Source organism: Anser cygnoides, chromosome 9, assembly GCF_040182565.1.
Source record: "Anser cygnoides isolate HZ-2024a breed goose chromosome 9, Taihu_goose_T2T_genome, whole genome shotgun sequence".
In the NCBI taxonomy this organism is placed as follows: Eukaryota; Metazoa; Chordata; class Aves; order Anseriformes; family Anatidae; genus Anser; species Anser cygnoides.
The window spans coordinates 26,488,612-26,511,480 of NC_089881.1; the positions used below are offsets into that span (position 1 = coordinate 26,488,612).

The 22,869-nt window shown below is 44.4% G+C and overlaps 1 protein-coding gene across 3 annotated transcripts in view; it reads right to left on the reverse strand.

Annotated features, from left to right (window-relative positions):
* LOC106047695 (arylacetamide deacetylase) overlaps positions 1-22,869 on the reverse strand; it is a 70,717-nt gene that overhangs the window by 11,311 nt on the left and 36,537 nt on the right. The window contains exon 1 of one of the 3 annotated variants that reach the window (XM_013199306.3): positions 2,531-2,736. The exons of the other annotated variants lie outside the window; for them this stretch is intronic. Within the exon in view, the coding sequence (XP_013054760.3) occupies positions 2,531-2,668 (138 nt within the window). The 5' untranslated portion in view covers positions 2,669-2,736. Of the gene's footprint in view, positions 1-2,530; positions 2,737-22,869 lie in introns of those variants that run through there. 3 annotated transcript variants of the gene reach the window in all.

Consider the following 22,869-nt stretch of genomic DNA (forward strand, 5'->3'; position numbering starts at 1 on the left):
CAGAGACAAGCTTGCACACTTTGGCTCAGAATCTGGACAGCTCCCAGGTACTTTTTAAAGCAGGGAGGAGGAGGACTGAGATCTGCTATTTGACAGCTTTTGTTGTATATCACCTTGGGAGTTTCAACAGGAGACCCTCCCGGAACGAGTTTTCGATGGTGGCAGCCCTTCCTCAAACCAAACTGAGGGATTTAGACTAAAATAGGTCGTCTCTTCAAATCCAGAGCTACAATTAAGTGATTACAAATTGTTGCCCTGTAATCGGATGACCATTCAGAACGTATTTAGGAGGCTTAACAGACATCTTAAAAACTCCAAGGAAGCTATCTTTGTCAAAGCCCCACAGGATTCTGGCTCTGCTTGAGATCTGAGCACAGTTATAAAACATGCTTGCTCCACACCACTGCTACTGATAGCAGACTTAGGTTTAACGGGCAGCTAATGCAACAGCCACGAAAGACACCAATTCCATTTTAAAGTGAAAACACAAAACGCTCCAACACTGAGAGAGCCTGCGTCTGCTTGCTGAGCACTTAGCCCTGCTGTGCTGAAGGCTACAGGTCTGACCAAATGACCAGGCACAAAGCTTTGCTACACAAATGAACTGATTTTGTTTTTTTTTTTTTTTTTTTTTTACAGGCTACTTCCGAAAGAAGATTTAGAAGGGGAAGAAGCAAGCCAGCATATCAAAAGCTGCCAGAGGTAATGAACGTACCAGTTCCATGAACGTACTGTTGTACGAGCATGGGCTGCCTGCCAGGAGGGCCCTTACGTGCTTAGCAGCTGCCCCCCTTCCCTCAGCGAGGCGCACGGCTGTTCCGCACACGCCACTTTCTCCCCGCAGCCGAGCGCGGGGATGGGGGGAAGCCCACCCTGCTTGGCACGTCCCGGCCGCCACAGCCGCCGCGCTCGGCCCAGGTGCTCTGCAGGGGCCCGCGAACCATCGCCAGTGAGCACGCTGTTTGTGTGCGCGCACAGCCACGCATCAGCCTTTGAAGATGCATTAAGGATACCCACCACTGGCACATTTCGTCGGTGACATAATTAACAGATGAATAAACGCATTAAGCGTGGATTTTTCTTCATTTCTCCTGCTTCTGACAAAAATGAATAGATGAATAGCAGATTGTCCCTATATCAAAAGTCTTACAGAAACCAACAGCTTTCTATTTGAAAATGATATGATATGATTTTATAGTCTTTCACAACAGAAAACAGCTTTCAAGCATTTTCCCAACACCTGATTAATCCCACCCTCAGGAATCAATTAAGAATTCTTGTACTACCAGTGGGAAGCAGAGAAGAAATGCAGAAATGAAAGAGTTGGTGACAGAACATGACTCAAAACCACTGCCCAGCTTGACTCATCATCACGCACTTTTAAGCACAGCCCGAGAGTTCGGGTCCACAGCAAGCAAGCATTTCAGGAGCACCTGTCAAGCAAAACTAGAAACCTCTCCCATGGCTCCTTAAAGCCTCCTTTCAATAGATTTTTATGGTGGAGAAAAAAGCAGCCTCCAAATGTTTGCAGCCATCCAGAAAGATGTCTGCAACACTGCGCTCCCCTGCTGCCCCCTAACCTTCATCTTTGACCTTGTTTTTAGTGTGGTCACACTGCTGCAGCCATGGCTGCATGTTAGGTGCAGGCTGGGTTCAAAACAGCTCCAAGTGCAATGTACTTCAGAGGTGGGAACTACAGAACTTACTTATGCTTCACGTACAGGTTTGCAAATTATTTAAATACGTATGAAATAGCTGCACAACATGACTGAAATGAAGCAGGAGCCAAGGATGTAATATGTAAAAATAGCATGGAACAACATAAGGACCACACTGTCAGTAAATATTGCCGTGTAACTGCAGACAGGGTATAATACCACTGCTTTTCCAGACTGCAACATATGGTTCTGTGCTGCTTAGCCAGAAACCTCTTTTTTTTTTTAAAGCCAAATTATGGTTAGTTCATATCAGTTTTAAAAAAAAAAAGTGTAATTTCTTCGTGCTCTAACTTTAACACTCCTCTAATTAGCTTTGTTTATTTTTAGGCTCATGCTATCAGTAGATTTCTAAGAAACCACAAAGGTAACAGCATTTAAGAAGTACTCTAGCTTTCCGTCTGCTGACATCCAACAAAACGCTTCTGAGGGAGCTCGATATACAGGTTCTGTGACACACAAAGTTCAAGGGGCAGTGCTTCAGCTGCAAAGGACCATACCACAAAATACACTTGCTTGCATTTATCTATCCATATTCACATTATATATCACACCTCTAGTTAATCTCATTGTCCTTTTTTTCCAAGACTGTGCCGTTAACCTTTTCTAACAGTCTCTTTATAGTCAGCTACACAAAGTTCAATGCTCAATTTTAGATACTACTGTCCTATATACTAACTTATATATGTATTACACATGTATTGCCATATATCTATTACCCACAGAGCCACTGATAACATCCTCTGCTCTGTACCTGCCTCTCCCCAAGCCAGCGTGCTCTCCTGAGCCCGCACCAAAGAGAGGACTGAACTCACCACATGCCCGACGGTCCGAAACATAGTGGTTACGAGCATCACCTTCCAGCCCTCCTCAATGTTCTCTGGAATAGGGGTATAGATGTAGTATGCGACAAGGGCAGAGGCGAGGCAGAAGCACAGCAGTTTAGCTCCCATGTTCTACGTGAACTTTTCTTCAGGACTGATCAGATTAAGTGCTCTCACTGACTCTTAACAGCTACAAGCCAGCACACACAGATAGGGCAAAGTTAATCCCATGTTATGTTTGGATCCCGCCCAGGAGGTGATTTCTCATCTGATCACTCTGCACAGAGGTTATTCTGCCATGCTGGGAGAAAACACAGTTCTTTAGCAAGGCATTCAAGCACTCAAAGCACATAGAGTCAGCACTTTAACTCCAGATTAAACATCAAGGCTTACATACTGCAGTCACCCCCTTTTTGGCATTTGGAACAGTAACCAGCAGGAAGGCTTCAGAGGAAAAAAGGCAGTTGGGAAAAAAAAAAAAAAGGGAACTGGGTGGGTCTTGTGAACCAAGGGCTGCTGCAAAGTGACACTCGAAGACAAAGAGATGTATTGAATATCCAGGAGCTATTGGCTTTATCATCACAATGTAGTTGTTCAAACACATCCCGGTTTACAGAGATACCAAACAGCATCAGACAAAAACCACATATATCCACATTCATTTCTCAAACAAACACACACTGCTTTGGCAGGAGTGCTCCCTTTATTGTGTACTAATACATCAAATCAGTTGTGTAATAACAGGTGCGGCAAAAAAAAAACCACTAGATATGCTTCTAGGTAATATTTGAAAGACTAGATTTAATTGCTGCTATTCTCAGGATGAAGAGATTTCTATCCATCTCCCACAGGTAACCACCTCTGCACAGACTGAATTGAGAAATAGATAAAATAGGTAATGATTCCATTAAGGAAATGTTACAAGCTCTCACACACAAGGAGTGGGTAAGAGTCCTGCTTTAAAGATAAAAAAAATTTAGGCTCCTCCCACATTGTCCCTCTGAGCTCCTCTGAGTGTGCCGAGCAGATTTTAGTTAAATAACCCAACAGACATGAGCAGAAAATGTCTTCCCTTTGCATTGAGCTGATTTTTCCTCCTCTCTCCCCCAAGCACAACTGAAGAGGAAAGAAATGGTGTTAGCTTCTCCCTGGAGAGTTAGGACAAACCCTACTTTCCTCTGTTTACCAGCTCAGATCACCCATTTCTCAGGGACTCTCTTCTGAGGCTCAGAAGAAAAACGCAGATGGAGGAGCTGTATCTCAGGCAGCAGAGGAAGAAGGCATGCGCTGACAGGGAAGAGGCAGGGAGGAAAAAGCCCTGTCCCCCTCCAGGAGAGACACGCGCTTTCAGGACAGATTTCTTGGTGTGATCAGCTCTCACTGTTTCAGAACTGTCGAATAGCTTGGGGAAAGACGTGGCCAGACCTCAGACTACCACAGAGCTGTTCTTAGCATTTTGTCACACTTACGGAATATTTCACCCCTTCTGCCATACAGCTTTCTACAGCTCAAATATGGGTGTAAATTTTGAACACATAGGTTCTGTGTGCTGTCCTTACTGAGTACAACCTGGTTGCGACTTGAGCTTTAATGATTATATAGTCCAAAGTACAAGACCTAAACAAATTGATCAAAGACTGTAGTATAATCCTTTCATGCACATTTAAGGCCTGCTGTTGGCAGTACAATATATTTCTAAAGAAAAAGACCGAGTAAGTTTGAGAAAGATATTAGCTTTTTATTGCTAAATAGTTCTTTTTGCTTGTTTGTTAATGTAGATTCAGTAGAGGTTTTGGGGCACTCAGGCTCAGGGGTTAGGATACAGAAGTGCAGGAGTACAAAAGCTCCTTATGTCAACATTCTGGAAAGATAAAACATGACCTCATCTGTGGGTTTGTTTGTTTTGTTTTGTTTTTTGTTAGCGAAATGCAAGGGTGGTATAAGCTTATCATATTTATGTATCAATCATTACATTTATTCCATGCCTACAATTTTAATTCTCTGTTTCTTTTGAAATAACAAATATTCTTGAAGTTTTAAACTTTCAGCATCTGTCTTCTCACAACTCTACTGCAATTTGTAGGTCCCTAATACACACCAGTTTGGACCCATGCCACCTCGCTTCCCCATTGCTGCCTTCGTTTTTTCCACCAGTTTGTTTGCAAGGTGGTATTTTGCATATCATTTGCAGGAACTATACACAAATGTAGTAGACTGATTGTCTGAATTGCTGTCGTACCCAAAGTTGGACTGAGACACATTCAGCAGATGATGACTCTTGGGTCGCGTGGGATGGTCACCTGCAGCCGCCCTGGCCCTGACCAGCCCCACCCGGGACCCGCACCACGGACACCCAGTGCTTGCCCAGGCTGTGCCACGGGGTCCCTGTACAGGCTGGTTTGCTTTGAGCATGGATTTCCGTGGGGCAGCAAGGGGCTGCGGAGCACCCTTTAGAGGAAGCTGTGAAGGAATTTCATGGAAACTTTGCCAGCCCCCATCTGAAAGCAGATCTTGAACAACAGGGGCAGGTCGATGAGCTGACAGCACGTGGACTAGCACCTGCGGGAGAGCAGGAGGGCAGTGAACGCCCTCAAGCTGACCCGGGACAGCCCCAGAGCAAGCCCAGGCTGCGGGACAGGCGCTATGGGGCTCGCTGGGCGCGTTGCCCCCCGGCGCTGGCTGCACCAGGGGTGCTCCTCGTGGCCAGGGCTGCGGGGGCCCTGCTGTTAAAGATAGGCCGCTAGCTTGATCCCATGAGGACTGCAGTGTTCCCATACGTCCGTGCTATGGGTCACGTCTTCACTCGGGTGTGGGCTAAAGGCTGACGAGAACAGCAGCAGCCGCCAAAGCCACCGGGCCACCTACGGCTGTCTGTCCCCCTTCCCTCCCTCCCGGGGCCACCAGTGGCCCCCTGCAGACCCCTGTCCCCACATCCCGCCCAGCGGCACTGGGGCGAGAGAAAAGGCAGCAGTGCCCTGGTTAGTTATGCCCCGGCCCGAAATTAATTTTCTGTTCTAATGCCAGATTTTAAGAAATAAACGAAAAAGCCACCGGGAGGCAGCATAACATTAAAAATTTTTTCTTTCCACTAAAACTAGCGTATTCAAGAGCACTCACGTACTGGTAAGAAGTACTGGTTCTGTAAATGCTTCTCTCAGTGCAGTGAGGATCATCTGTGACCATCCTCCAGGGGCAGAGAATGAAGAGAAATGAGAAAAAGGCACACCGGGGCCAATAAAGATTGCCCATGGTGCCCATGGTGAGACAAGTTGCAAACTTGTAGTAAAAAGCACAAATTTCCTCTGCTGTCTTTTCACTATCTGACTGACATCGACTGCGCGATTATAATTGTAATTAGAACAGTGCGAGGCTGGAGGTACCCATGGAAGGCAGCAGCCACACATCTGCTGTAACTAGGTCTTCATCCAGTACACAAACAGGCACCAACAGCTAGTCGGGAAACAGCTGAAAAATGCTGGATATTAGAGCAAACAACATAAAATCCACACCAAACCCAGATACACAGTTATTAAGAATTCAAGCAGTGTATATTTTGTGATTTATCAAGCCATGCTCCCCTCGGTGCTGAGCTGCTGCATACTACTCTGCAACGACATGCACCCTTTCAGCTGCAAACTGTCCTGAAACTCTGGTGTTGCGTTTGTCAGGGTTCCAATGCTTGCATTTCGTACCAACACGTTCAACAGCTTCACAGTACCATATTACTTCTCACCGCACAATCAAATCACCCTTTAATCTTGCCCCAGTAAATAAGGCAGCTGAGACCCGTGTCCTTCTCTTTAGGGGATTAAGAGGTATTAGCAACAAAGATGAAATAGGATTTCACTGCCCAAAGGTGAGAACAAATCCTTGGCATGCCAGAACACAGCGTGTGTTTGAGGAGAGAGGCAAGGCCTTGAGCAGGGGCACCAGCACCACTCAGGACCACACGTCCGAAGACCAGCAAAACCCACAGGGACACCAGTGGGGGAAGGCAGGAGGAGACCTGCTCCCAGCCAGGCAGGACACACACAGCATCACCCAGTGCAGCCGTTTTTCCTCGTCCGCCCCCCTGGCTCTCCTGGGAGCAGCTAGAGATGTGCCCCCCGCCAACCCCACCTTTTGGGACGCGATATAGCCAGCTGTCCCATGGCCAGGGCATGGGTAAATCAGGCAGCCAGGAGGTGGATCTGTGCCTTGAGCAGCTGCTGAATTTGCCTGCACCTGGGGCAGCTCAAAAGGGCTCACCAGTGGGGAGCACGCAGGGCACAGGGGGAAAGCCCAGCGTGCCGGAGGGCCCTGGGGGGCGGCAGCCCCCCTCCGCTGGTGTCCCTCTTCTTCGGCTTCAGGCCTTTCAGCTGCCCCAGCCAGCAACGGCTGGATGGACTTCTTGTTGCGTTTTGGTTTGTGGCTTTTTTTTTTTTTTTGACAGAAATATATAAATAGTGAATCTGACAAAAAACAAATTGGCTCACTTATTCCTTATATCTTTTTTCTGCCCAAACAAGGCTCAAGTGTACCTCCACCCATCCTCTACAAAACAGGCTTGAAGATGCCAGCACTGTTGAATATATATGGTGGGATTCACTCTGGATTAAACAGCTTTTGGCTTTGTTTTCAGTAGCTAGGACTGTATTTCACTGAATCATAAAACTGCAGCCTAGTTAAAGTGATTTCTACTTTTATCTTATTTTCTTTGTTATTATCTCTACTTTTTAATGATGCCTATAGAAACGGATTTTGGCCTATTTTCATAAAATGAGGACATGGCACTCACAAGATGTTTTATAAAAGAGGATTTGGATATAGTTCTCCCATCTGTTGTTTATTACTGAATTTTAAGTTGTATAAATGGAAACAAATGTTTGTCTTGAATATATTCATACTCTGAACTCAAAAAAGCAATTCACCAAAATTTAAATAAGCTCAAATTTAACACATGCAGTATTTCTGAATACATGACAAAGCAACAATTCCAGAAATATGCTAGGGTCATAACAGCACAAAGATATTCAATAGAGTGTTTTCCAAATTGGTCTAAAAAGCATATCATCACCATAATTAGACAACAGAAGATTCCAAATCAGTATTTTGTTTTGAAGTTTTCAAAATGTGATATTTTGTTCAAGCGTATCACTTTTTACTTCTTGGAAGAAAGGTTATCAACTTTTTTTTGTCTTTCTACTGTTCTGAAAATATTATTTTCCAACTTTATTCTCATTTTCACCACTGACTTGAAAAAGCAATCATTTTTCCAGTTAGAGAAGGAGCATGCAGTTGTCATGAACACTGGAGAGAGGCATTAAATTTATCTACCTGAATTCCTTCTTTACCTCTTCCTTGATTACCTACATTCTGATGTTTTTTTCCATGCACAAAAACTAAACCAATTTAAGATTATTATGTAGACATAACTCTTGAGATTATAAAGGTGAAATTGCTAGTCCATAACTGAAGAAGACACAGTGAAAGGTTAGGAATTAATGCAGAATATATCTGCTTTTCATTAAGTACCAAAGAGAATGCCTCCCCTGAGAATCTCGCAAGGAAGAGTCCCTCTGCCTTGCGCAGAAGGAAGACTGCAGTTGTGGCTTGGCTCGTTACCCCAGTGAAATATGCTGAGGAGAAGTCGGCAGCAAGTGAAATTCCCTTTTTACGCACCTAGTCACTCTCCCAAGTGAAGAAATGCACTCAAAGAAAAGCTGCAGAGCTGTCGCACGGATGCACTGTTTCACAGGAGCCATCACAAAGCAGTGACTGTTTCAGAGGTAGACCAAGGCAGTAAACTCCCTTACCTGATCCATACTAAACCAGAAATCCAGACATACTTCAAGCCACCTTCACTGGCTTCTGTTGTACCTCAAGTTTCAATGTTCAAAATAACCTAAGAATCCCAAACTTAAAGTATTAACAGGTTCATTTTGCTTACATCTTTAATTTCTGGCTTCTCAGTGTTCACATAGTTTGTATAATTAGGTTTTCTAGTTCTTACAACAATAAATCACAATTCTTGAATTCATGACCCAGAAGCAGATTGTTGGAAATCTCACTTTGCCATCCCGGGGGAACAGAGACTATTAGAGAAGAAATAATGCCTGTGTAACAGTCAGCAGGAATCTTGTACAAAATTAAAGTAGTACTGATAACATTTAAGTAGAAAGTGATCTTTCCAAAAAGTGGAATGATTGCATGACAGACCATGATTAAATAAACCATTTGCTAAATATTTTCAGCAATGGAATATTTAGGTTTGCTCAAATATACCTTTGATTTTATGAATGTATGGATATACAGCTGTGGGCACACAAGCATTTAAGGCTGATTTCTGAAATTAGTAAGCCTTTTGGATTGCAGAGTCAATGGACATGCTGAGGATGATGAATGGAAGAGACATTATTCAAACCAGAGGTCTTTTTCCAGTTGAGTTGCTGTGGAATTCGGGGGGGGAGGGGAATCATACTGCTGCTAAATCAGAGCCATTCTGAGCTGTAATTTCAATAGCAGATGAGACAAAAGCATGATGAAAACCAGAATGTAGTTACTTTTGCTGTTTCTCTTTCAAAATGAACACTTGGAGAAGTTTTTAATCAAACAACGCTGAGTTCTATAGCCGCAATATAATGGGAAGTCTGACGCTCTGCCTAACAAACCAGCAGCTTTTCAAAGCACCTTCCCACCGAAGGTGCCTGGGAGAAGCTGACTCAGATGTGATGAACGGGCCCAAGGGAGATGCACGCAGAATACCAGCTGCTGCCTGAATTTTACACAAAGCCTGACTCAGTTCTGTAGAGGCCTGAAAATAAGAGTGGTTCAAACTCTGCATCCCCAAGGGTCAGATCTTCTTGCCCAGTGGGGCAAGAACCTGGAGAAACCTGTGACAAGTCATCTCCGCCCATGGCTCTACACCTTTACAAGAGTATAAGGAGTTCCCACTGCTCTCTGGTGTGGGGGACAGAATATTTTCTGCTGCTCCAGATGCCCAACAAGACCATTGACTCAGGGCAGTCCTATGGACCCATGCTGTGCATGAGGTCAGATCAAAGGATTGCAAGTTCTTTCCTGACATTACAACCTTAAAATTCAAAGAGAGGGAAGTTCATGGTAATCCCGACTCCCACAGCCTCGAGGGGTCAGAACAGCCAGCAAGCCTACCAAAAGCAGTCACTGGAACAGGACTGCAGGATACTATAGCGTGACCGCGTGCGGAGGCAGCCTGTCCTGCCGAGGCACCCACCCTCGGGAACACCCAGCTCCTCTCCCAGGCAGCCGTGGAGGGCAGCCTGTGCCGCACGGCTCGTGGGCACGGTGCTCTCACTGCCCCTCCGCTCATCTCCAAAGCTAGGAAAAAAGTTCCCATCCTTCATGAAGTAAAGATGGGGATTTAAATGTGCTGGAGGGACTCTTCTATACGCAGATAAAGCCACAATGAATATGGCTACCAGAAAGCAATCATTTCTGTAGGATCTTATATTCATTAAAAGAAATATGCAGTACTAACAGTAATTTCATTGGCAAGAAAATAAGCACCAGTGTGAAACCACTTACACTTTGCCTGTACCTGCACAGCCCTGGCAATCCTTGGCCACCAAGGAGGTATGAACACGAACAGTTCCACTTGTTTCTCCAGCAGACTCTCTTCATGTTAGCACCTCCTAGAATGTGGCCAGCCCTTACAAGTAAGGCTGCTCAACAATGAGAAACTAATGACCTTAAATAAAATAACTAAGGCATGTTCACAAACACTAATGTGAATCATTTTTTGTGCTTTTGACACTGCAAATTAAATGAGGAAGAATGTGTTTACACCAGAAGCGGTCACAGCTCCGCACAGCTCTCGCTTTATGCAGCGTTCAGAAGAGCACTGCGTATGCAGGAGAGCACATCGTCACAGGTGCTCTGCTTTGTGTCTCTTGCAGACGAGTGTGACAGATACAAACTAATTTCTGTGCCAACTTTCCTGTTAATGTAGTGCTGTCTAAAGTCAGCACTGCTGTTTATGACCTGCTCTGAAAAATAAATAAATAAATAAATAAATAATCTATGCTCAAGCAGCTAAAACAGAAATCTTCTTCATTCTGCTGCTCCAAATTCCTGAAATCTCTGCTTTGGGTAACAGTGACCAAATGGAAAGCAGGGAAGGAATATGGTTTGATGTTATCTGAGCCTATCCATATGTATATACCATTGCACTTCATCATCGTAAAAACACCACACAGAACATCACTACCTGAGTAAATCATTACCCTTGTGATTTCAGCTACTTTCCCACTGCCTATGTAAAAACAGTTTAACTATCTGGTGCCAAGACATCTCTTGCACCACTGTTCAGTGTAAATGCTCAAATTAGACATTTAAGATTACTCAAGGGAAGTGAACCACTCCTGGAGAAAAAAAAGTGGAACCAAACAAGTACTTCCCAAACCAAATAGCCTTGCTGTGATGGAGTTAAGACTGTCAACACAAATTAAACTACAGCATTACTACCTTTCCAGAGCTTGTCAAAATAAAGACAGCATATGGCCATGTTGCCAAAGGAATAAAACCTTCAACTTCTAGATTTATCTCTTTGCCTTACAAGAAGCATCTACAGAAAGAGATATTTTAAAATACAGTACAAATTAAGATAACAATTCAGCATTTCCATAATTTGCAGTTTGTTTTATTAAGTGTAAATTCAGACTGAACATGATCTTTTCAGCAGCCTATGCATCCTAAAACAGAACTGTACGAAGCTGTGATCTTTGGTTCCACTCAAAAATTTCGTGACCATAAAGCTTCCACTTGGGAGAGGCAGCAGACAGCCTCAGTTTCTCTGATCTGTAGCACTTGAAAAAAGATTGTGTATATTAACCAGCCACTGTTTAACAGCTGAAGACGTATATATACGTACTTCCTCCAGCTCCTCTGGTCTCTTCACTCCTGAGGTTCAGACCTCACACAATTTTTAAGGAGTATAGCTGTATATGCATCAAATACTACTTATTTCAAATTGTATTCCACTAATGTCTGCAATGATCTAGACAGTCCAACAACAGATAATCTCCCTTCAGAGACTCGGTAACATTCAGGAGCTAGCCTGCATTAATGCTGCCATAGCTTTTTAAACCATAGGAACAGACTAGCCTGCCTACCTAGAGACCCAGGCAGGCAGCTCGACACGCAGCCTGCCTCGGAGCTGAGGCGCAGGAGGAAACAGGCAAGCATCCCTAAAGAGTGCTCATTGCAAAGCCCCAGCATTTCTTTCTTCAAATCTGTTTTGGATTGATTGACTTCAATCACCAACTTAAAACTATATAGCTGCAAAGTTATGAGATAACTGGTCAAGACAAAGGGAACATTAAAGAATGCAGATAATTACTTGCTCGTCTACTAGTCTAAAATCATTTTGTCTTACACAAGAGCTAAAAGAAGTCAGTCTGTTGGAATTACAGCTTGATTCCTAAACAAACAATAAATCAAATGGAATATGAAACAAAACCTATTGAAAACACCAGCCCATGAACCCTAGGTCTAGACTTCATTTTTCCCATATTAATACTCAATTTTGATTTTCCATTTTATTCTTACAGGAACATTTGTAGACAGCATACTTTGTCATACCACAAACCTGACCCCAGTATTTTTAAGTTCCATCAGCAATATCAGCATGTGGTCTATCCCAACTGTATCTAACTGGATTTTGAGTAAGTATGAAAATTTCATGAACTTAAATTGAAAGTGAGAGCAAAGCAGTAGTTTAAGATATCTTTTAAAGATACTGCTTTGCTAGACAGTATTACTCAGCCTAAAATTCATTATATTACTAATGCTGAATGAGTATGGAGCCTCAGGGAAAATGTTGACTTCTGGAGGAATGATTATACCTAGTTGTTTACGTTAAGAAGCTTATTTGGTACACTTGCTCTGAGTTATCTCCTCTGAATCTTAGCTCCCTAATGCCTGATTATCTGCCATGTATTGACTGTTGAGCTATTTATTAGTCAGGATACTTCAGTTTTCTCAGCAGCTGACCAATGACACCACACAACAGACCATCTGCAAAGCTCTTGGCACTTAACATTAGTTTAATAATATAGAGATAACATCCAGGAACAAAGCAGGCAGAAGCCTGTGCTACAGCTTGCACTCCAAAAGCTGGAGGATGACAGAGCTGAGCCAACAAACACCTTCTGGAAAAATCTCACCAGTGCAAGGTCCAAAAGAGCAAAGGTTCAAGCAAGGTCCACTTCAAGTAGTTCCATCATTCACACAAAACCTCTATGAGAACTAGGACACAATAATAAGGTGGAAAGTATTTGTTTGATATTAAAAATCAAACCTTTTAAAACCAAAGCAAAAAATGTGATCTGTGTAAACAGAACATATCTTGGGGAAAAAAAAAGAGAAAGAAAGAAAAACAAAGAGAAAAAAACTTTTCTGTAAACATAACCATATCAGTATACTATTGACATTGACCTTATTGCTTCATTTCTTATGCAAATTTAGGCCCAAGGAAGAAGTGTAAAATAATAACTATGATGAATAAAAAAATGAACTACATAAAGATGGAGGCTAAGAGGGAGAGAAGACTAAATCAAGTGTGATAAAAACACATGTATTTGGAGATCTGAGATGTCGCAGCCATGCATGGAGGAGCGAGCCTGCCAGCCCAGCGCTGTCAGCACCAGCCCAGCACCACCAGAACCAGCCCAGCCCGTGTGGCCCCACAGTGCTGCTGGCCACGGGCATACGGAGCAGGAAATGCAGACCACGGGGAGGCTCCTGGAAGCCCACTTCTGCCTACCAGGTAGGGGATGCCTCGTATGTGCCACCTGAACATTTATTTTAGCATTAAAACTCCATATGTTAAATGCCAGAAAATGTCTGTTTATACTACAGCATATTTCATGGGTAAAATGCAGCTCAAGTCAACCCAGTGGTATCAAACTGCACTTACAACCACAATTTAAGGTTGCTTAATGCTACGCTAATTTCCAGCTTTGGACTCTGTCCTACTTTCCAACAGCCTAATCATAACCAGAGTGCTTCAGTGATCTGCAACCTAAACCTCGCCTGAAATGCAGCCTGAAAACCCCAGCACCACCTGGATGAGCAGTAAAATGGAGAGTCTTTGTGTAGTGCATGTTTTGTCACTGTGATTTGAACGGCTGCTTCTGACCTTCCCACAGACTAAAGATTAGGCTCTTAGAGTGCCTCTTTCACATTTTATTTCTTTCAGAGCTGCCACTAACTGATCTCAGTGACAAGAGCTTTCACTACATAAACAATACACTTAATAGAAACATTCTTTTCATTAAATTGAAAAGCAGTTCTTAGCTATTCCTTCTGTAAATCCTTATAAATAGGATTTTTGTCCTTAGTTTATCTATATTCTTATTTTACTGCTGACCAAGGATATGGAATTTTTTAAAAGCCACATCATGCATTAATTTGATGTATCTTTCGTAGCCAACCTGTCTTTTCCAAGGGTTAATCTCAATCAGTGCTGCTTTATCAGTCTAACCGCTGGTATAAAAAAGGCCAGAGCAACGTAACTATTTTTAATGGGAAATGTCATTTATTCTGAGTGAATTAGTGCTTAGAATGCCTATGCACTGGTTTTAGGCTCAGAATTATTCTAAGAAATGCTGCTATATCAGATACTGTTAGTAACCACTACAGGCGTGGATTTGCAATAGCTGTTTATTAGTTGAAGGTTCATTAAACAGAAGTTTATTGTGTTTCAAAGCACCTACAGCATCCAGTTGGTTCCAGTTCTGCAGCAGAATTCCTGTGAGGCCTTTGGCAAAAGACTCGAGCTTCTCCAGCTCAAACTGAAGTCCCTTCAATATATCCACCACTACAGTAGTGCCACTGAGCCCGTGAGCTCCATCTTCCATGACTCAGTGTCCTCAGCTACAGCACAGCCAGCCCCCATACCTCTCATTGATGTTATGAAGTGAAAATTAGCTACAACTGTAGCTCACTAAGACCTTTAAAAATCATTTCTGATTCCAATAATAATAGTGCAAGCTAAGCAAATAGCTCTCAAACCACCTCTCTAAATGCTAAATAGGTTCCAGGAGGCTGTACTTTGCATATGGGAAAATGAAGACAAGAACGAAGTGACTCGCCTCTCCGTGCAGACCAAATAACAGCAGAGACACACCTGGATGTCGGCACCTGCTGACCTGCAGGCAGGCTGCGTTCTTACAGCTCAGCCTGCATTGTGGCCCAGGCAGTGACAAAAGCATTTCAGGAGGCGCACCCGGTAGTTTTTTCATGTGTAAAAACAAACTTCAAGAGAATCTGCAGCCATTGCCAGTGACTAAATACAGTCAAATTATATGCTCTTAATATTAACAAGACTGAAAATACTGCTAGGATTTGACCAAGAATGGGTGAAAAGGATTGACCAAGAACTTCCAAGAAATAGTCTCAGAATGTGACCAGCACCAAAGACTAAAGATGCGTCTGAAGACTACATAAAAATATCGCTTCCTTTGTAAATAATCCCACCAATCTGCAACCAGCTTCTCCCATCTCAGCCCATCACAGGCTAGCGTCCTTTGGCAAGCTCCTGGCACCCTTCCATCTGAGGGGTAACGTGCAGTTACCGCCTCTCGGCATCCCCCACGTGCCGTGGGAAGCAGGAGCCGTACGCGCAGGGGAGGCCACACAGGCAGCAAGGCACGGGAGTGGCGGTCGCCAGATCCTGGGAAAAAAGCGCGTCTTGGCAGCCTCTGTTAACCATGCTAGCCTGGGGCTTCATCCAGCTTTCGTGGGAGTCGATGGAAAGAGATCCTGGGGTGAACCACATACCTGCAGCACAGTTCATGCACAGCAAGAGGTTTTTTCACCCTTTAAGCAATACAAAACTGCCAATTTTGAAGTACTGTGGGACTGAATCTAAATATAGAGTAACCGAGTGGCACGTACAATACATTTAATATAGAAAGAAAAGATCTGTCTGCAGCATTGCTAACTAATAAAAACCCAATTTTACAAGAGAAAGGGTATTCTTTAAATTGTAAAATGAGTTACAGTTAGTTTCTACAAAACAGAAATCAACTTCAGAAGGAGTCTTTCTTAAAACCACAAAGCAGCAAATATAAAATTATCACAGTCTGTGTAAGTGGAAACTCTGAGTTCCTGTGAAACTTCATCCCTTCTGTCTTACTGCCATAAGCAGAAACTTTTACTGTCATCCCTGCTGTAATCCTGCCACAACCAGAAACTTTTACTGTTTTTCCATAGAGTGAATTCTTTCTGGCCAGAAACGTAAATTCTGGCTTCAGCTACCCAAGCGGGTTTATCCTAGAGGTGATCACAAAAACGATGTTAAAACGGAGAGCACTGCGGAGTACTTTGCTGGCAGCTGCTTTCAGAAACACACTGGACATGAACTACACCAGCCTCATGACACGCCGCGGCTCTGGCCTCATCGCACCCAGGGGGCAGTGAAAGGCACCCGCCCGGGGGCTGGTGGCATGGCAGGGACAACGGCTCGCCCCTTCTTCCTCCTGATGGCTGCCTGGAAACAGCAGCCTCCCCCCAGAATGGCCAGGCGCCGCAGCAGGAGGCCAAGAGCTGACTGTGGGAGCAGGAACGAGAAAACAATTCCAGCTTGTGCTGGTCGGTGGGCACAGGTCCCCGGTGTCCCACCCTTCTCCTACCACTGCCTTCGCACCGCTGCCGGTAGGCCCCGCGCAGCGCAGCCGGTGCTGGAGGGGTGCGGGCGGCAGCCTCAGGCCTGGGCCTAACCTCCACGGGCCATGAAATGGAGCCTCTGCACCCAGAGTTAACTGAGAGCTGCTAAAAGGCAGCAGGGGAGCACGCATGGCTTATTTGAATGTTCTGCAGGGCGAGGGTCCCTGCACCGTGGGCCCACCTACTCACTCAAACAAGGTGGCTGTGCTGATGCCAAGATGTCTGTTACAAGTTATTAGCACTTTTGAGCATAACATCACAAAGCTACTTGAGAAAAATCGGCTTGGATTTGCACAGGTGAGCAAAGAGCACCCATTTGCAAAGGGCAAAAGAGTTTGATAAGCTTCTGTAGCGGGGGCTGCAGCCAGCCTTGGTCCTTCCCCTTCCCTGGGGAGCCCCACGGCGCAAAACTGAGAGCATGGCACAAGCACACATGTGGAGGTACGGCACAGCCCAGCTCCCGTGGTGAAGGGCACCAAAGGTGAAGGACAGCTCAGGACAAGCAACATGGAAGTTGCTGCTCTGCACTAATCCAGCGCCCAAACTGAGCAGTGCGCTCCTGCTCCTAGGGGTACAGCTTTCTGGCTTGTAGAGATTGCTCTGAGAGCTCCTGAAGTCCACATGGCTCATCAAAATGAAGACAAAGACCTTCTCAGAGCACAAGACCCATCAGTTTCACAAAAGCCAAATAAATAAAACAAAGCAGACCCAGTGGACATCAGAAGACAGCAGCTAATGTGACAATTGTGCTTTTTTCTATACTTCGTGAAGTGAACGTAGTAGGCAAATCAACACAGACCGTGACGTGAACATCACAGTACCTTGCCACCTTCCTTCTGAACAGCCGTGTCCCAGATCGGTCCCTGGGAGCCAGGCACAGCGCTGCGGGCCGCAGCAGCTCACCGTGCCCTGCCAACGCGGTGCAGCCCCGCTCCCCCGGGCACGGCGTCCAGCCCCGGGACCGGCTCCTCGCTGCAGCTCCTCGGGGAGCACCGAACCAGACCTGCTGACAGTCGGTGTTTGGCTGTGCACAGCCAGCAACCTTTGAGGCATTTTACTGTGTCTATAGTGTTTCTGTGCTGGTTTCCTGTAAATGGGACATTTTCTGCATTTAGTTCCTTTACTAGTTCTAGAAAAAGCAGGGAAGGCCTGAAAGTCATTAGAGTCAGTGGATTTACACCAGGAATGGATGTGACCCCATGTGTTTTTCCAGGCTTCGCTACCCTTCACCTGGCCTCCTGGCAATTCTTCCCAGACGCCTGCCTGCTGCGAAGCTCCTACATGACTGAACACTTCAGCAAGATCAGCACTTTCCTTTGTCAGGTTGTCAGAAGAAATCAGAATTGAGAATTAGGTCCCAGTTAATCATCAAAGCCAAGAAAACTACTATCTCTGGAAATGAGCTAACGTATTAGAAATGTCATTCAGCCTCCTTGGCTCGTCTTGGTCTTGAAACAAATGCTATTTGAAAAGCTATGTCTGGAAACGTAACGCAGCCTCTGACCACCTCTGCAACAGGCCAGGCGCCTACAAACAATTTAAACACAGCTCCATTGTGCGAGTGGAAAAGACTCTCCTTTTAGCACATTTCCGCTAACTCAGGAGGAAAATTTTCATGGGATGTTCTGGGCTTACCTCCACAGCAGGGTATGCCTGCAGGAGGAAGAAGCAGCAACACAGGAAAGGACCTGCAAGAGACTCAGAGGGAAAGGATGCACCGAGCCGCTTACTGACACGCACGTGCTGTCCAGCCTCTGCTCGTGGCTTACGCTCACTTTGGTGCATCAGTGACAGGCTACTGATGATTTCATAGTTACAGACAAGGGGCTTCTATCCCATTCAACTACTTCAGAGATCGAGGCTTGCAGTATGAAGGGCAGAGGCACAACAGCAAGCAGAGCAGGGAGCTGCGAGGCAGGAACAGAGTGCACAGCACCAGTGGAGGTCCAACACTGTTACTTTGAATTAAGAAAAAAGAAAAAAGTCTCCCTGGGCCTTTAGAAATGATAAAATGGCCCAATATTCAGGTACTTGGTGTAAACTGACAACAAAACTTTTCAGTCCAGAAACCTTGTTACAAATGCTAAAGGTTTTTAATTCCAGCTCCATTAAAATCCCACATTTCCATTGAGATCTAGGACCTAATTTCTTTCAGTACAAACCACTTACTACCGGTATGAAATAACGACAAGTGACATGCTAACTAAAATAAGGCCAAACTACAAGCAGTGCCAGGAGAAAAATAAATAAATAAAACACATCTGTTTACAACATTTCTTCCTATTTAACACAGCCACTTTTCCCGCGTGGTTTGCTGTTGCTCTGCACTCGTGGGAAAGGCGAGAGCACGCAGCTGACCGCACACCAGACCCGCGGCAGCTGGAGCTGCCCGCATAGGGCTGGCGAGTGGTTCAGGTGTGAGGGTGGGCAATGCTAAATGGATGGCAGGAAATGAGACAGACAGTATCTCTGGATAGACAGATTTATCTAGAAGACCCTACTGCTGGGAAGCAAAGGAAGACCATGGTGTCTAAGTAGGAGTTGAGACAAGCCCTAACAGACAGGGTACGCTATAGGTTTAAACACATTCATGTTAAAAATACACCGGAAAAGAGTGAAAAGCATGACTTACACTCATTATCAGGAAGAGTACCATGGCTACCAAATTTCTGTACTGTTAAAGCCATCTTAACTGACATATAAATGGACTAACAAAATACAAAACTAAAAACCAAATCCACAGGGTATCAGCTGCAACTATGCAGAACTCACCGGGTCAGCCCAGCTGCCCCCCAAACAGAGGCATACTTCAGGACATTCTGACCTGCTTATGGGCTTTTAATCCCTATTTTTAGCTGTTGGAAATCTGACATGTATTAAAAGAGAATTGCTTTTTTTTCCCCCCACTTCAGATCAAATCGCTCCCTTGCTCGTCTGCCTACACTTTCTGTAGCCCTGGGATCTGACTGCTCAGCCGTGCTCCCGGCCATGGGGCTCGTGACGGCTGGCTGCTGGCGGAGACCTCCCCGGGGGCTCCCTGGCCTCCTGCCTGCAGCCTGGGCTGCAGCTGCGGCCCCTCTCCCAGGGCGTCCTCCCCTCCGGGGGCAGTGGCTGCCACAGGTGCCGGACGCTGCCTTTCAGCCCTTACAAACTTTTTGTCCTTTGTGCGTTATTTCCAGTTCCTTCAAGGGGTCTACACTACGAACAGTAAGCTGGGGACCTGGCAAAATCCCAATGCCTTTTTTTTTTTACCTTAATTATTCACTTAAAAGAGAAAATGCCAGCCACATCTACAGCCAAAGCAAACATTTTTCTGCATTACTGCTACATTTAGCATCTGAAGAACTGATACTTGAAAGAACATACAACACTGAAAAAACAGGAGGCCAGATAGATATTACACAAAGCATGCTCTAACGTAACTTCTTTAAAGTTTGACAGAGCTCCATGACACTTGAAGCTTAGAAGGATTATTTCTGCCCCTTTTTGCCTCCCCAGATTTAAAAAAGTAATAATCCAAGCCAAACAGAAGTACAGCCTAGAGGTAAGTGTTCACAAAGAGCACGGAAAGTCTCTCACAGGTCATCAAATTTTCTGCTGCTGCAGCAGTCAGCCTTAACATAAATTTTAAGAAAAGGTGCACTATGCTCTGAAGATCAAAAAAAAAAAATCCTACCTGATAAAATTGAGCCAAAGTGCTAGGAACTTTGAACTCCCATTCAGAGCATCAATTTCCACGAAGGCTCGGGTTTCTCACTGTCTTCAGTTATTGGTCTCCTAACAATCATTCAGGGTAATTACCTCAGAAATGGTAGATATTCATAAAACAAATAAATCTGATTCTCTCTATGAATAGTGGCAGACGTTGTGAAAAATCTGAAATATCAGCTGAACTCTTGAATAAAGTCTCATGACAGACCAGCAAAAGCAGAGGGCTGTCCAATTTCAGCCTTCAGGCTGCCAATTTTCAGCAACACAAGATTATTCAAAAGGATCATAGAAGGCTCCAGGTCTTGAGAAATTATTAAATCAGATCGCTGATCTGTGATGCAAAAGGCATTTCGTAAGGTTACAAGATGCTCTGCTGCGCTTTAACCTGACATGCACACAGGACGGGGTTTTCTCAGCCTGGTTTGAGGCACATGGTACAGGTTCAGACAAGCAGGTTAACAGCCCATGGCACCCTCACCATCTCAGCTCCAGGCTCTGGGCATTTTCTACCCTTGATTTTTCATCAGTGAGAGATTTTCCATTTCTCACCTTTTAGCCAAACTGCTGATACTCAGAAACAAACAAGTTGATCCAAGAAGCCCGTTTGCAGTCTGCATCTGGTCAACTACCCTCCTCTCGCCCCAACTCTGATTTGTAGTATTAATGGCTTGTTATAAGCCTTGTTAGTTCTGAATGCACTTCTAATGCACTTTTTCCTGCATTTATCTGGACAGCTGTTTTATACAAGACACTAAAAATCAACTAGCAATCATTTTGAAAGCACATGGAGGTGGATTGGTCCTAGCTCACACAATAAACATTTGCCAATACACTGAAAATTTTTAAAGTATTAAAGAGTACTGTTCACACGAAATATCCCAAATGTCACAAAACAGATGACAAAACAGTGATCTGGTTCACAAAGAAAACAATTTTGATTCTCAGATATAATTTTTATCCAACGTCTCAGACACCCTCTGAACTTTGATTAAAGCAGTTGAAGAGAGAGATGCCAATTAGCAGAAGCTGCAGTAATTCCGACATGTGCTGATCATTCTCAGTGCATTGTTTCTGCCTTCCAACCATTACCCTAAGACCACCTGAGCTACTTTCAGAAATAAATAAATTAAGGGGTTTTGAACTCACATGCGTATGTAAAGTAGCTACTTTGATCTGTTTGTAGTTAGAACAAGTTTCAAAACGATATCATAAGCTGATGTGATTTATGCAATGGATTTTGCATATGCAATTTAAGTGCTGACTGCCACGTATGTGGCAGAGACCACAGCAACTACAGGGCTGGGGAGAAAACGAGCACAGAAGAGTGTTGGATGCCTGGGCACATACAGGGAGGAGGCTTAAGTGAGAGGAGTCAAACGTCCTAGTGCTGTGGCCTAAGAAGTTTAAAAGCGAGCGATGTTCAGCATTCCTGAATTCCCTGCTGACTATAGCTTCTGTGCAGTATTTCAGCTTCAACACAAAACTACAGCTCATAGTATTGGTGAACAGAAACGTAACAAAGAACAGCGTGTACATCCAGAAAGACAGTGGAAATTTCCACATTCGCTTGTGAAGTCGGTTCAGAATGGAAATGAAGCTGAAACATTCACGCTGTGCAGGCATCCCACACGACTCTTCAGAGCTACTGAGCACATATTGTTTGAAGGAACAAACTCGCAAAAAGTGCAGTGCAAAGATCTTTGTACTTCTGTGCCTAACTTGGGCACACTGATAGTGCTTTTAGGGTAGGTGCACATAAAATCAGATATTTGCACATTCAGACAGTTCCTTGCCAACTGTCCTTGAACCCCTTAACTCTGCATATCACCCATGCTTTCCTCTTGAACAGCATAAAGTGTAAGACAGCATGGTTTTGGAAGAAAGCCGAATCTGATTCTACCTATTAAACTAAGATATTCAATAAACCGTCACGTACAGCAGTTCTGATGAGCTGGTTAAATGTCGCCCACCTTATGCACTGCATACAAAACAAAGAAATCTAATGGGAGGAAGGCTGAGCTTAAATGGAAAAAAGATATGCCATTATACATGACAAATGGACACGGCATGGATCTCTAAAAATCCTGGAAAAAAATTAGCGCCATTCTCAAAGAAAACACGAGTCTCACTTGAATCCCTGTCCTTTTTAAATGACAAATTTCTACACTATCACAATACTTATTTTTACTACTTTATTGCTAACAGTCATATAATTTTAAATACTTGAAAGTTATTTAAAAATCCCTGTGTATTTTAATAAACATTTCTTACTCAGACTCCTGCTCGAAAGGCGTGCACGACAGGCAAGGTGCGTTACACATGCGGTGACAGCCCCCAGGGACCCGGCCCACAGGGCTCTTCCCCCACAGCTCAGGTCACCCCGGAGTCCCCAGCCACAGCCCACGCGTGGGCTCAGCCGAGCCGGTAAGTCGCACAGCTTCAGCCTCACTATCGCCCAACTGTCTCTTGTCTGTGATGACTTACTATAAAATTGGAGGAGTCACCTCATATACTTTTTTGCATTAATGTCTTCTGCTCTTCATTAGTCTGAAGCATATGAGGCGAACACTTGAAGGAGTCACATCCTCTTACTCTGATTTTACTTTTTGCCTCCTAGGACCACTAAACTGATACCAGTTTTGTTATTTTGTCCCTTCAGAACTACCCTGTTGTGTCAGTTACAAAACCAAATGTAATCAAATCCTCTGGTGGAGAACACGCCCAGGCCAAATATTTTGTCTCAGTGGAACACCCCTCAGTTTGGGAACGCTGCCCACACACTCGTCTGTGGAAGCAGACGAATAATTTTTGCAATGAGCACGCTGAGAATTAGTCATTTTTCCTCTTGTTCACGGTATCACAGCAACCATTTAAGATATGTGATGTCTGCAGGTAGTGGAACATCACTAGTCTGCAGGTCAAACAAGCCC